At 33.8% G+C, this 16,744-nt stretch overlaps 1 protein-coding gene across 4 annotated transcripts in view; it reads right to left on the reverse strand.

Moving 5' to 3' along the window:
• The window catches only part of LOC136350760 (lachesin-like), an 81,718-nt gene that overhangs the window by 19,422 nt on the left and 45,552 nt on the right, over positions 1 to 16,744 (reverse strand). For all 4 annotated transcript variants that reach the window (XM_066302809.1, XM_066302806.1, XM_066302807.1 and 1 more), the window contains exons 2-5: positions 13,123 to 13,229; positions 3,488 to 3,695; positions 2,496 to 2,657; positions 62 to 190 (exon numbers count right to left, since the gene is read on the reverse strand). In XM_066302809.1, coding sequence (XP_066158906.1) covers positions 62 to 190; positions 2,496 to 2,657; positions 3,488 to 3,695; positions 13,123 to 13,229 — 606 coding nt within the window. The remainder of the gene's footprint in view (positions 1 to 61; positions 191 to 2,495; positions 2,658 to 3,487; positions 3,696 to 13,122; positions 13,230 to 16,744) is intronic.

Raw genomic sequence — 16,744 nt, forward strand, 5'->3', positions numbered from 1 at the left:
ATGCGATTACGGGATACATAAAACAATAAATAAAGGTATAAAGCAGCGGGAAGGTACTTACATTCTACATCTACAACCACCCTTTTGCTGACAGACGGCGGCACTGCGTTTGTGGCTATACAGAGGTAAACTCCCATCTCTGTCCTACTTATGCGTGTTAGATTCAGATGTTCTCCCTCGAAAATGGTCACTGTAACAATGTAATTTCAACTAGAGAATTTTATTGCCCAACACTGCGACAGGAATGTGTTTATTTTGTTATTAAGATTATTCTTTTTGGGACGGTTGGTATTTCTTGTTTTCCCAGCACGTTATTTTGGGTTTGTTTGTTTTTGAAGGTGGTTAAAGATACTCTATTCCATAGCTCTGCAAAGGAATTTTTGCGCGCCCTAATAGTTACATCTTTTACTATAACTTGTAAGAAAGAAATGCGGCACTGAATCTGAGTTTACAGAGAATTAGATTATTTGAATCTCATTACGGTCTAACTAGAACTTCTCAGCGGTTTCTTTATTTGCTCACTTCCGTTTAAAAATTTCATAATAAAAACAATGCAATCCAATGTTTTTGCCACAAGGTGAAAACAAAAAGTTTGAAAAACAGCGCCAAGCAAAAACGAACAAATTTTTCTTACTTCAACTCAAGTTGCGGGAATTATGCAAAACATCAAAGAACTGTATTAGTCTTTTCAACTTTAAAGCTACTAATTCATAAAAAAAGCTCTCCGGGAACAATTTGAACTTACGGCATTAAAACATTAAGAACTTTTAAAGTAACTTTTTCTTCGGAATCCTTTGAAGTCATTAAAAATGGAGTGTAAAAACGACTCATATTAATTAATTATCCATGCAAGTCACCAAAGTTTATGACAAAGAAGTTTGGGGGGGCTTTAATAATAGGCCTTTTTTTGTTACTTAACTTACGAGGGGCGGACATATTTTCAGTGCTCCAAAATTTACTTTATTTCATTAGACGTAGGATTTAAGGAAAACAATAACTCTTCCGAAGAGAATTGAAACAATGAAAGATTTAATTCAACCTGAAATTTAGGGAGAGTTAAATGTAAAAAAGTGAAGGTTTGGGATGATAAAAACTGAATATGGTCATACTTATTTCGTATATAATTTAAATAAAAGCCGAAGTTTTCGTTGTATTCATTGTTGAAGGGATTTTCTTCCCTCGTGCATTTCAGAATCGAGTCCTCCTAAGCCCAGATGCCATGCTTATATTGTTCATAAGTGAAAGCGAATATAAAAATACCTGACATCATACGCAATGCGTCAATATAATTTGAAATTTTGCAAACATTTAATTTCTGCAGTATACAGGGTACCCAGTATTTTGCAACAGTCTTCAACATATGGAACAATAATGTGTTTGAGTTTTCCATGTAACACCATAATTATTTTGTGTGTAGTAATATGAATTGATCATGTATTTTTGAGGCAAAACAAATAAAACTTAAAACTATTTTTCTGAATATTCTTTAGGATTTTTTATCTTTCAAAAATGTTCGCATATATCGCGATATCCCTTAGTGAATATTTTTCGCAATAGCCTGGATAGCCTTACGCTATCATTATGCACCCACCGTGAATTTGCACTTCCTGTTCATGTGTATCAAGAACCCTCATAAATGGCAAAGTCCCTGCGTAACCAAATCAAAATCGACGAGGAAGGCGACAGTTTTGACAAAAATAAATTCTTTTTCCAAATACATAAAATTATGCAGGCAAAACTTCAGCGAATTTTTAACTTCAGAAAGTTCCAGTAATTGCTCTCGGAAAAGTTACCTATCAAAGTCATTCCAAGATTACGCCACATTAATTCATGCATTGGTTTCTTGCCTCCAATAATAAGCAACCAAAATAGAAAAAGTTACAATCCAATAACAGACTTCTTATAAACTTATAGCGGAGTAGTTTCCTTCATTTGCAATGCAAAGAGTCGCTCGCTTAGTGCTGCCACGTTTTCTGATAGGAATGGGCTATCTCGGAGTCGCTCATTTAAAGTATTCTACACAAAAAAATACTTTTTTCTCCCTATTTTCCCACTACCCACCCAATATTCTATTCCCAAAAAATCAAATAATGCCTGTAACGAAGTAATCTAAAAGAAGCTAAAGAAAAAAGATATAAAAAAACCACATCCTTAACTCATGTTTATTCCACGTTCCATTTTACTATTATTTCCAATCTCAATAAACACAAAAAGTTTTAAAAAGTTTAGGGACGTTTTCATCCAAGAGGCTTAGCGAGACTTTAGAAGATATGATGTTAGAAAGGTGCTACAGACTTAAATGAGCATTTCTGTGGCAATCGCAAATATTTAGTATTTGCTGAACATTAGGTAAGCGAATTGACTTGTTCCTGTTCAACCAGAAATCAGATTTTCGTTGTTTCACTATTGACTGGCACTACTATGGCACACACTTACCATCAACCGTTTAGTCTTATTAAGCGGGGTGTTACGTTACTGGGGTGTAACGAGCTTACCTTTCTTCTTCCTGTCGACATTTATTTCTTGATTATCCCCTCTCCTCCACATTATCTTAGGAGTCGGAAAGCCCTCAGCCTTACACGTCAAACTCACATTTTGATTTTCTCTCACTGCTACACTTGATGGAGTGCTCAAACTATCGATTATATTGGGTGGCACTGAAACATAAAAAAAAAATTAAGATGGTAGCACGTTTTACAAATAAGATTTAAAAGCTTAAACGACTCGGAACGCAATTCTCCATTTTTCTATTGACTCATTATTTCTGTCCGGAACAATGGATTTCAGGTTAGGACTGCCAATCATCGACTTTAAATCGAAAGGTTTGAAATGTCGATGAATGGTTGAAGGAATTTAACGCATCAGGTGTTTAATTAACTTATCGAGGAGTCGTAATATGTTGATGCATGTCATATCCTACCAGATTTTTTTTTTAATCTTTTGCAGGAAATAATTAAAATGGGAATTTAATTAGAGCTAATTGCCATGCAGTCGCTGGGAGCTGCTTCTTGCTGTTAAAATAGCAGCAAACAGTAAGAGTAAATTTATATCAAATTTGTTCCTTCTTACGACAAATTGCAGTTTAGGACACACAGCCCACAACGTTCAGCAAAGATGCAATTAAATATTTCTAATTATGAAACAAAGAATGTTTTGCAAGATCTGGGTGTCACATAGGTAGCAATTTTGTTTCCGCATTACATAGATCGACAAAAACAACCTGACTCTTCGTGGTTTAATTTACTCCATTAACGTGAATTAATGAAATTTTAATGATTTTCATCACCAACTGTTGCTCACAGAAAATGAGTTGCAAATTGAGGAGACATAGGAGTATAAGAAGTCAAAAATGTTGTTAGCCCGACATGTTAACTGTTGAGAAACATAATGGTAAGCATTGCTTGCCCGTACCATCGCAGGCATTTTATTATGTATTTGTTACAGTGTTAAGAGTAACACAAAAAAAGATATTTTTTTTCACACTTACCCACTACTTGCAAATAACCGACTTGACTAATCATAGGATTAGTATTAACTTGACACATATAATATCCTCGATCTTCTTTATGAACATTATTTACATGTAGCAGCCATGTTTTAGCATTGTCATGTGATACACTGAAACGTGGTATCCGACTGATCACGTGTCGATGAATAGTGAGGATCATCTGTCTGTCAATGTGAATCCATGCTACCTGGAATTGGACGAAAAAGGTTTAAATATATCGTATTTTATTGCTTTCTTAATGAAACTTTTGAGAGTGTTTACGCGATTCCACGCAAGACCGGATAAAAGATTTATTATGTCTTATAAAGTAAATATAGGAAAGCAATAATCCCTTGGCCGGGGGAGTGTGTTTTAGTGAGTTTCATATTATAGTGCTGCGGACTGTGTTCATTTATTGTTTGCTTAAGAGTTTAGAAACAATTAAATGAGGAAATTTCCTCGTTGTTGTATCTATAATTTGACCTTTTTAAAACTAGAAATATGGCATCCTAATGCTGCATTAGCATACCAAAATCCACTGTGTTTATCTGTTTGCATTTAGCGGCGGGTCCTGATATACACATTCAATTAGACCCTGAGGCCGCAAACATTTAAATTCCTTCCCGACGTAATAAAAACTAATGCCTGGATTTGGGAGGATAATCATTGCAAATTGTAAAGTTCTATGGGAAAATAGATATATAGCTAGGATTGTTTGACTCTGCTAATGATATTGCAACCTCTGTAAAGGGAGTTTTTGTAACAAAAAATAATAGGAACGATGATGTTAATGGGTCCATCCAGAGGACAGTTGTCCTTTTGCTGGTCGATTTCAAATGAAACATTTTAAATAAACTGTTATTAAAATCTTCTATCTTCTTCATCATTCAGCAGCTAGTTGATCTCAGATATATCATATAATCGATAACATCGAGGGGTTTACCCGGTTATAACGATAATGCGTATAGTTAACAACGGATGACGTAAACTGATTAGAAACGACTGACTGGAGCATAGATTTTGCCTTAGTCTCCTGAACTGGCTATTTTATTATCCATTCAACATGCATGATTTAGAACAACGGGTGCACATTTGATTTGGCTTTGCTGGTACCAGATTCTGCTCAACGCAGCATATGAATTATTGTTTTCCCCTAACCAAATTAGGAAATAATGAAAAAACACTTTGATAAAAGTAAACCGAGTGCGTTTAGAGAGTAAAATATTCAAGTTCTAATTCAATGTAACGGTGTAACTATCAAGAAAAATTTTCGAGTGCAGGCTTATGAGAAAATACCCTTGGAAAAGAAAGTCTGTTTATGGATAGCACATGGAAAGCAGAAAAGGCAATCTGAAAAATTGATTTTGAAGTATTTGTCTTCAAGCTCCTTTTTGCTGCTTTAGATCGTTGAATCGAGGAGCAAAGAACACATGAACACATTCGAATACTTCTATATTGGCAAGACCGCCACATCTAGACAGATAAGTTAATTTTTTTCTCAGATAGGTCAATTTCTCTATTCTCGTCTACTTCTAAACGTTACGCTTAGCTGCTGCATGATTTTTGTAAAAGCTATTACTCAAAAGTTTACCAGTTTGTATTGCAAACTTCATCTTAGAGATTTCTCTAGAGGGCGTGTGTGTTATATTTATTAGAAACCTAAGATGTTTATTGCGTGCGATTATCATTAGTCATGAACAACAATTTAGAAAGGAAAAGAAAATGTTACTGGATCAAAATTCACCTATATTTGTAAGGCATTCGGATACAAAGAGTTATAGTACACTGATTAGCGTTCATTACCATCGACAGGCGATTACTGCAAAATTAGCCCGAATATTAAAAAAAAAAACAGCTAAAATTTTGTTTTCGAGTAAAATATTTGTTGAGTTAATAGATAGGAAGTAAACTGCTATAATTAAATCGAATATAACGACGAGATCGAGGTTCGGAATTCTTTAATAATTCAGCAACATGGTATTTGTTACTCGTCAAGACTACTTCTTTAAATAACTCGCAAATAACGGTGACCTGAAAACTTCTTTTGGCTTTAAAGGTAGACACGATCTACAAAGACATCTTTTGTAATACAATGCCTCTAATCGTTTTGAAATTACTCTAAACATATACAATAAGTTACGTGGACAACACTTACCAGAAATCATATTGACATAAATATTGCCAAAACTCATATCAAAAGCATTGGAACCCACGTTAGAGCTCAGAAAGCAGCTTCTAATGAAAATAATACACTGAGTGGTTCATTTACAAGTCTGAACATCCAGGTCGTTTTGAAAGATCTGAGAGCAGGAAAGGCAGTTGCTCTGGACCAAATATATGCAGAATTTCTTAAGCACTGCCGACCACGTACAGTCCAGTGGCTAACGAAGTTCTATAACAACATCCTCGAAACTGGAGCACTTCTGGCTCTTTTCAAAAAATCCAAGGTCGTAGCTATCCTCAAACCCGGTAAATATGGAAATCACAATTCGATCTACTGCACGATAACGCTTCTTAACAAATATTCTAAGCTATTGCATAAACTTATTGTCAACCATCTGTTTCAACAATTCGAACTATTAAGTAATATGCCTGCTGATCGACAAACCGAAGGCCACCTAAACGGGCAAGGGAACTTCTATTCGAATTCAAAAACTCTATTTCTACTTAGGATGTCGAATTCAAATAATAGGTCGAATATTGAAAGTAGTCGCAATCGAAATAGTCGATTGCTACATTGGTTCAATTACCATATCATCGATTTAATCTTCGTGTAAAATATATGACTTTAAAAATGACTAAGTTTCAAATAATATGTTTAAATACTTTATTAGGTAGAGTTGTTGATTCGGGGCTTCTGAATTTTTTAAAAGCCCAGGATCACGTTTCCAATAAAAATCATCTAACATATGGATACCTAGCTTAGGAGTGTTCAAATCTGTAGTATGAAATATTTCTTATGAACAGCGCAAGCCCCTTTCTGGACGGCACTGTACAAACACGCTAGCTTCAACGACCGAAACACGCAGCCCTAATCCTGGCATTATTAGGAAATACAAATAGTTTTAGGTATATAAAAGAACCTGTTGTTTGTAAAGAACAAGTTAGATTGTTGTATTATAAAATAGAATTTAACAGATCTATAGAGCTATAAACGTTGGAAAGTTTTGATAATTATAAGAAGTGGAATATTTTTAGACCATTGTAATGGTGTTTATTTGTTGATCATCTGAATGGCAATTCACTTAAACGCGTGCTCATTTTTAATTGAACTTTCAGAATAAAGTAAAATTAGCACGCAGGCGTTCGTAGGAAAATATCGTACCTAACGCGTGCGAAAGAGTTTTTACCGAACTCAATTCTTGACCAATGTGGGTTTCTCGACTTTCGGTTATCTGCGATTAGCGTGGAATGTATTATTACTTTCCGCATTTGTTAGGAAAACAACTATTGTTTGGTAAATAGCATGTGATAACGGAAACATTTTTTTATAAAATTTATGTATGATAATGTAAATAATTATAAAATATGTGAAAGAATATATATAAAATTTAAGCTAAAGTCTAATAAAACCTGTGTACGTATTATAAAGTGCGTAACTAAAAAGATTTTGTAATAGACCTTATGCTATTTCTCATACTTTTAGTTATTAAATCGCAAGCTATTTAACAGCACTATGTTCAACTTTGAATCACTGTTTTAAATATGTTCTTTGAGAGGTTTCTAACGATAATCGGAATACTTCTTCTATTATTTCTAATTGCGCAGGCTAAACGACATAAAATTTCAAACTAGACATTTAACACATTAAAATTCAAATGCTCCCTCCAAACCTTAAAAGGTTAAATTAATAAATAATAAGGACTGGAACCGATAGTATCGCAACACTTAATAGAACAAAGATTTGCTTAGCCCCAAACTTGGCAATTCCAAGATTATATCCGCGGATCGGTAAATTATAACCAGAGATGTTGAATGTACTAAAGGGGGGAATAAAACAGTTAATGGTTAGACCAAATTATTCTTAATGTTGGAATGCAAAACAGCTATTTCTGTGTTTATGAAAATACCAGCAAAAACGGTTATGTTAAACACATATCATTAAATCGTTTACTTAAGCAGAATAGAAAGCATAAGAAAATTTTAAAGCAACAATGTTTATAATAATAATTTTCATTACTATTGACTCAGACAGACGAGTTTAGCTTTAGATGAGCAGGTTTGGTAAAACTCCACAATACAATCTTCTCCAAGAGGTAGTTATGGCGGATTTCTCTGTTAGTTCACATCACGCGAGACATGACTTCTTCATTAAAAGTTTTATGTTATGTCCAAACAAGGCAATTTTGTGATACAAAGGTTTTAGGCCTTATAAAATTTCTCCTTGAAGTGCTTTTTTTACATAATACTCAACCCTTCCTCTCTGATATAAATGTAATAAACCCACTGAAGCAGTGCAAATTTTTTACCATTCTCGTCAGGTTCCTCGTTCATTATAAACTTGTGGTGTTTGACAAGTAGGCGTCATTGTTGATAAACAATAAAATTTGTTATTTTATAAGCCACAAAAAATAATTGCGCTGCTGGAAATGTACACGCGTATAATAGAATGCTTTACAGTCGATTAAGCTAAAATTTTTGCAGTCCATGAAGTACATTCCCGAAAAGCCACAAAAATTATTGATGCGTTTCACTAATATTGTTGAATGAGTTTACCTAACAATTTTCATGCAACGTTTCACACAGTTTTCAATTAATTTTCGCAATTAGCAATATTAAAACTACTGTTATTAGTAAATTTCAAAGTATTTATAACTCGCTTAGAGAAATAAAACATCTTCATAGTAAAACAATGTGATTGTGCAAACACAAACAAATGTTCTTCGAACAATTAATTTCGAAGTATTAATTCCCAATATCGAAACTTTAAGAAACACAGCACGCTCTTTGGGGCCGCTGATTAAAAGACACCGAAAGAGTTACCGACTGCTATTGAAAATAAAATAGTTAAATTTTAATTGAATTCCAAACAAACCCCCATTAAAAAGGATTGAGGAAAATGACAAATTCTGTTTAATACACATCTGGAATGAATTATTAAACTCAACCGGGGAGATTACTTTGTGTTTACACCCCATCTCTTAAAATTAGTAGGGCAAAAAGAGAGGGGCTGAAAATTAACCTCCTTTATTGCATTTAGATTTCGTCTGAGATAAAGGTCAACAAACGGAAAAGGATAATGAGCTAGCTAGTGTTTTAATAAAGAGAGTCAGATTTGAAATCTGTTGTTTTAAAGACGCATTATTGCTTATTTATTAGATTCTTCAACATAAAAAATTCATTTCGATATGAATGTTTATATACAAAGACATCGATGTTTGAATGGCATTAACTGAAAATTGCAATTAAGCCGCCTTAAAGTTCTAAATAATTCTAACACTGCTAAGGGTCTAGTTTACACAGAAACGTCTACACGCGCAAAATTAATTCAATATTTTAAACGTAATTAATACAGTTTACTTTGCAACAAAATTAGTGTAATTAATGTTTCTATGCCATTTTTAGACAGTTCGGGAAAAGTATTGTACTCAGATGCATGCCTGAAGGAGAGTATTGTTGAGTGGCGGGCATTCTAGCGACGATTATGCAGCACAACAGAAGTTGGCAGAGCTGAAGAAGGGCAGCGTTGTAACTCTTACAACGTAATAGTAACGTTTATCATATTCAAAATAATGGTGAATGGCTTAAAACGAGTTCAAGATCTTAAACACCTTCTGATTTGAAAAGAAATATAGATTTTTACTTCCCGAAAAGGAATTTGAAATAATAAAGTCTCATAACAGTACCGAAATGAAACCATCTATTAGAAATATCTTAAAAACAAATTGCCCTTAAGCTTGATAAAGAACTCTTAAACTCCTCGTTGTGAAGTGTTGTTGTGAAGAAATCGCTTAGATGAGACTTGATCGTCGACTATTGCTTTTAAATTGAAATTTATGAAAGTCTAGATAGGTGTGTTGCTATTAAAGATGAAGTGTTCATTACTTGGCGAACAAGGCTTTATTACTTGCTTGCTTTACGCTGTTGAGGGATACAATTTTTATGAAATATGTTATTAACTTCTTTGCTCCTTTATCTGTCAGCTAGTCGCAGTTTTCGCAAAAATGTCTTTTAAAAGGTGTTTCTGACATCTCAATGTCTGTATTTCGATGCGAAATCCGATAATTGGGACAGCTGTGGTCCATCGATAGAGGCCTGCCTTTTTCGAATTGACGTAATCAAATAAGAAGGGTGTAAAATAGTTCTTTATAAATTCAATATAACTCGGTAAAAATTCACGTAAAATTTCATTTCATAGCTAATAATATAATATTGCGTTTAATATGACTTATGCCATTGCCGTATGGCATTTGAAATAAAGATCGTCTGGATATTTTTGTTTATACCCGGAAACAAAAAGGAAAGTTCGTAACATCTATTGAAAAAGTTTTTTCTAATATTTGCCGTCATTCCATAAGGCCATAAATTACCAGAAGGAGACCACATGCTGCTCTGGGGCTATTGAAATAAATATCCCAGCAACAGTTGTTTCGACATTTGTAAATCGCATCCCTCTAGGAGTTTTATTGTTCGAAAAACACAGTGGGAAAAGTTGTCGAGGGTGTATTGAACGTATCTCCAGTCATAATTATTAAAACAGAAACATTGTCTTATATCTAGTGCTAAAAAGAGAAGTTAAAAAGGCTTACGCCGTGCCTCGTAATCTCTTGTTTGTATAGCGCTCACTGAAACGAGCAGAGTTTTTTGTTTTATTTGTACTTCCTAGAAGATAGACAAAGATAACTAAGCTGAATACATGAGAGCCTTCGAAAAGGCTTTTGTTATTAAGTATTTTATTAGAGCGAGTATAGCTGCACCTTGGCACTTTGTAAAGGGGCGACAATGCAGACGCCATTGAGGGGAAACAACAGCTGTTTCTTACGCGTTATAGCCCAAAGTGCAATATGAGGATAAAGCGTGACACCTAATCTGCTCTACGGCCTGGGATGCTCTTGGCTCAAGTCCAACACGTATCGTAAACAGTAAATCTTAAACATAATGTGGTTATTTAAGTTTTCTACTGCTTAAAGTTGCATCTAAAGTAAGTTTACACAGCAAGTTATGGCTTCTATACTTTCAGCTTTGCAATTTTTAACTCTTTTTGAGGGCTTGACTTAAGCGAAAGTGACATGTCAAAGCATATAAATAGAAACTTGAAGTAGTTTTATTAAGTATAGAAATATTTTCTATTCGATAAATTCTACAAATTGATTTTTCAGCATTGACATCAGTATTGAATTTTACAGTAAAGAAGGCAATATTTTTGCAATTACTAAAATTCAATAGTTTCTGGGCTTGGTCGGTTGTGCATAAATGTATATATATATATATATATATATACCATAAAGTGCATGCTGAGGGATGTGCGGCAAATTAATTTTTGGACGGCAGAAATATATTATTGTAACCTAAAAGATAGGTGCAACACGAACGTGTAACATGATATTGCGAACCATTATTGTATTTTATAGTTTAAAAAATCATCAGAATATTTATCAACGACCATAAAAAAACAATAAATTGCTATTTTTTCCGCTTGTTTTCTTAAACAGAACGATGCGGAGCCGGTAATATGCGATATATTAAAATATAGTATTCAAACGAAATTTCTATATTTCGGTATTTTAGAATAATGGGTATAAAATCCACTTCAAAGAAGAACTTCGGGGGGATGTCGTGGGCTTTTCTAAAAGAGTCGCAAGCTTGCACGATACTGACGCTGCAGTTTTTTATCTGACTGTCATTGCCACTCGATTTGCCCTATTTTGGTATCTATATGTCTCCACATCCCTATGGCACACGTTTGGAAATAACCCTCATATTGTGTGCTAATAAAATTCAAGTCAAACGATGCCTATTTTGCTTAACAGAAAGCGAAGTAGGCAAACCACAATTAATTCTTGAATTCTAAAATGAATTTCAGTCGAGAAGAACTGACAGAAATTGTGGTTTTCTTTCGCTGAAGCTAAAGAAACCCAGTTCCAGTCTCAAGAACTTACGCCAAAAAGTGTGCTAAAAGAAGGTACCCCAAAACAGCCAGTTTTAAGACAGTTTTCAAACTAGCGGCCAATTTCTGTTTCCATGTTATATCATTTGCAAAATGAGATCGTTCCAATAACTTGTTTTTTGGGGATTTTAAACATTCTCTAAAATATAGGATGTTCCATAAAAAGTTCAATTTTGTGCATAATTTGGGAAAAAATATTTGTCATAACAATGCAAATCAGAACCTCAAAATCATGAAATTATTATTAAATGCGCATTATATTTTCGTATATTGAACATATGAAATTACATAGCAAACAAGACAATATAATATATTCAATAATTAATATTGAAGCATTAAGGCATGCACCGCATGTGATTCATGCTGAGTGATGAATTGGAAATTAGTATTTGGACGATAAAATTAATATATTATGCTGAAGCAGAGGTGCGAATACAAATATTTGTTCTAATGTTATGGTATCCTTACATTAAATATGTTATAAATTTATATACGTACGTTTGATAATGTTTGTTTTGCGTCTTCCAGCAAACGCAACATTAGTGCAGCAAATATATAAACAACTAAATATATATAAAGGACCAAATGTAGAGAAAATTTACGTGTATTGACAATTTCTGAGGGAACAATACAGATCGAGTTATTAACTATCATTATCATTAAAGTCAAAGTCTTTGCATCTCATTGCGAGTCAGTTCCTTTGACTATATCTAAACATAGACTAACTAATAAATCAGAATTGGCGTATATATTCAATGCAGAGGATACGTTTCAGCATTTTCCTTTATTCGAATTGATCTATTCTATGGCAGAAATGCAGCGGAACAGTCTGAAAATCTTTTGTCAAAGCTGATTTAAAGAAACTATCATTGTTTAATAGAATCATTTAGCTGCAGCATCAAACCGAATAAATGTACCTTTTCTGGAACAGTCTATGTAGTTTACGATCAACTCCTTTTCGTGCAGAGCCAATTTAAAGCAAGGGAAATTCATTTGATTAATGCCTCCTTTTTCAAGAAGAAAACTGGCCATCAATTCGGTAAATTGCTTTAATTTAATTTTACCAAGAAATATCGTTTAGTATAGTAATCACAATTTTCGGTATATTTTTCCGCAAAGAAACCCGCCTTATTACTACAGCTATTTCGTCTGTCATTTGATGTAATATATATATACGTGCATTGCAGACCAAATTGTATTCATAAAATTTCACGGAGATAAGGAGTATAAATTTGAAGATTTCATACAGAACCAATTGCGGTTTTACACTTTATTATACCATGATTCTAAAAATTGTATTCGGAAGAAAATTTCATTTTGGTGATCTGCTTTTGGGATTTCATTTCTTTTTCGAAACGAATGTTTTGTTCGTTATTTTTATCTTATGAAATTCGTGACATTTCCTTATGGCTGTGAAAATTTATAGAGTGAATTTTAGCTAGTAGACTGAAAGTTTGGCCTTTCCCCTCTCTAGAGAACTTACAATTTTAAGCAAACTCTTCCAAGTTAGGATTGTTAACGCACTTACCTTATATGTGCCAAGATTTTCAACTACACATGGGAGACTGGCGTCTCTTCCTAATGCTACTGTCACGTTTGGAATGGGTTCTACGAAACGTGGACCATCTGTAAGAGCTGCAAGAAATACGTTAAATTAGTCAATGTAATGGTTACGCGTAAGTTTATTAGTGAAAAACGCAATTCAGTTTTCATATAGATTCCAGGAAACGCGCAGTATATCTAAGACCGCGATTATCAAGACCCGCAGTTTTAACTGCCGCTATTATTGTCTTCCCTCCAGCTTATTAATTATCACAAATCATGACGAATGGAAGAAATTTACCCTCAGACATGAAAAACAGACTGACGAATGACCTGCAATAAAACTGTGCTTTTATCTTTTCGTACTCCACATTTGAAGCTGCAGCTAGGCAGTGTCGAGTTGCTAATGAATCAATTAATATGTATTCAGTCTTAATTACTCTACTTGCTTTTCAGACAACAAGAGTAAATTAGATTTTATTATCAGGATCTAGACTTTTGTCATCCACTTAGCTCAACGACGTTATATTTCTTCGTTCCCTAAGAATATTTTACTTAGAGTAGTGACAGGTAGTAGTGATTTTTTATAGGAATGACATAGGGATAATCGTGCTATCATCGATTACCCTGAACTCGAAAACTTTTCAAAGTCGAATGTTCTGTCAAATAGGAAAGATTTCCTTTTCTATGTTTGTACATTCTCCATTGTAGTCTGGAAAACCAACAAACTCAGATCTAATTTTGTTTTAACTCCATATTTCCACTCCATTCCAAGCAGACGTAGGCAGCTTCTCCCATTTTCGAAACACACACTAAAACCGAATATGTTTTTATTTTTCACGGATAAATAGAAAAATATTTATTATCTAAAATATTTTAATACACATCTTTCTGCAAGAATAGTGTTAAAGTCACATCCAACGAAACCGATTTAATATATATCATCAGAAAGCAGAAAAAAAGTGCGGACACCGCCCTCTAGTGGCATTGTTCTCCTCTCGACACCTTTCAATGTGGACGTTGTAGCATTTCGATGTGAATATTATTGACTTTTAGGTGATTATATCTCGAAAACCGGCTCAAAAATCAAAATGTGATAATTTTTCTTAAAGGAGAAGTCAAAAAATGTTAAAAAATATCAATTGCTTGGTATTCACAGCTCACTAGGTGGCACTGATAAATATGAATAAAGAACATAAGAAAATTAAAACGCCGTTCTTCCTCTCCACAAACATCCCAATTTGGACATTTTTACAACTTGAAGCGTAAGCCTTTCATTTTCGGAACGATATCTCAAAAACGGTAGCAGCTGTTAAATTACCTTTTATACTCATCGAAAAGGAAGAAACTGTCCATCTTTTATGTTACTATATGCGTCTCCGACAAAAGGCATAACAATAAAAGCAGCAAACTTTCTTGTCACGGTGACACAAATTCGGACCTAATATGGGACTTCGCCCGCATTCGAATAATTTAATAATAATATGCATTCGAATTCTAAGAAAAATCGAAAGCAGTAATACCAATATTTCAAAACTAACTGAAAATTTCTTTACTCTAAATCTAAACTAGAATAAACAAAAGCAGGTATTATTGCATTCATGTTTGAAAATATTGTACGCCTGGCTAATATTAATTGATTTATTATTATCGCAATATCGCTAGATCTATCTACCCAAAGGACGAGAGAAGGCAAAAAACCACAATTTTATTGCCGGCTATATATCAGCCTGAATTTTTCACCTGAGAGATAATTTGGGATAACCCTCAGGATTTATGGTAATTAAAAACTTATAAATTGCCTAGTCCCGTACCAGCGATGTGATGATATTTAGTTTTCATTGATTCGAAATTATTATCGGATATTTCTGATCAGAGCGTGATGAGTGTTTCGTTGGGAGATTATAACTGATAACCCAAATCAAATCCTAAGGCATTAACGTTGCCAAATTGGTAATTGGCATTTTAGAATTTCAACCTATGCTGGAAAATGATGCTGCTGTTAGGCGTAAATTATGGACGAACATAACCGTCATGTCGATTCTAGGCATGTATTTAAATGAAGCTAAAACTATGATATACAAATAAAAATTAATGACATGTGTAAGACTGACTATACTAATTTTTTAAAATTTATTTTTTTGAACCAACATTGTATTGTTAGATTGGGAATAATCTTTTAACGTCTAAAATATATCAAACAAATTTTTAGGTTTATACTAACTTTTGCATTTTCCTACCAATAGATACAATTTTATATTTCGGTATGTTTTGGGGTTAATGGAACTGGGAATGGTATTCAGCCAATTTTAGGATGAAGAATCAGGATTTATAGATTGTTCTTTTCTTAAAGTTGCTTTGAATTTAGAAAAATCCTCAAAAATACCAAATTCTTTATTCAATTGGAAAAAGTATGAATGGAATTGTCGTAGATCGAATACGTGGATTATCGAAAAGCTGATTGTTGGAAAGCATTTCAAACCTAATATATCGAATACTTTCATAAAGCACCAGCTCAATTCGGTACTCTGGGGAATAGAAGGTTTTCTGTAGAATGACGTCAAAATGACGTGAGTTTGTTAAACTTGTACATGTCGGCGTTGTGTTGATAGGCTATTTTGACGTCATTCTCCGGGAACGTTCTACTCGCCAAAGAATAGAATAGCACCCCAAATTTTGAATATATTTCATTTTCTATGCATCATTTTTGCTTGACAGGAAAACGAACGGAAAGCAACTTTTTCGAAAATTTGAAAAATTCTTGATTAACCTGTTATATTTTTAGGCCGATTGGATAAACTGAAAAAGTAAGATCTAGTTCAGGAAATATTGGACTTTTTCGAATATTTCTGGAACTAGCACAAATTTTCTAAACTTTAAACCGTCGTTTTGTTGGACATGAAAATATGCGAGTTTGCCCCAACTTAACCAATTTCGTATCTTTTACGATTCGCGAGATCCGAATGGTGAGCAGCAAATTTGAATAAGTTTTTAGATCTCGTAGAGAAAATGACTTTTACTTAAGATTTAAAGAACTGCATATTGAAATTTTGACTACATGGCGCATGTCCGATTACTAATAGTTATATGTTAGTACGATGTGAGAAGTACTATGAAATTTATCCATATAAATGTCTTTAATTATCAAATTTTTAATGTGTGATTTTGTTAGGAATTGCCATTTTTCGAAAGTACAGTCTGAAATGTTTGTCCAAACAGAATTTTGCTTTTGAAATCGCTCTTCCATCGGGTTCAATTAGCAGAAACAGCTGTATCATTTGATGTGTTGTAACTGATTTAACGTGGAATTTGCCGACTTCAGCATTATGAATCGAACGGTTTTGGTGTTCACCCGGTAGAAGGAAACCTATTAATAGTAATTAGGTTATTCCTAATACGCTGAGCTGTGAGCACATTTGCTCTTAATAAAGTGTTTATTCTGCAGGCCCCGATAACGACATGGCTCGGTTTGACGCCTATAACAGCCTCGTACTGCTCGTATTATTATACGCATTAATGTTAATGGCACTCATTATTACCGCCCCAGAGGTTTATTAATTACCACAAATCGTGACGAATAGACCAAATTTTCTCTCAGGCGAGAAAAG

This window comes from Euwallacea fornicatus, chromosome 3, assembly GCF_040115645.1.
Source record: "Euwallacea fornicatus isolate EFF26 chromosome 3, ASM4011564v1, whole genome shotgun sequence".
Classification (NCBI taxonomy): domain Eukaryota; kingdom Metazoa; phylum Arthropoda; class Insecta; order Coleoptera; family Curculionidae; genus Euwallacea; species Euwallacea fornicatus.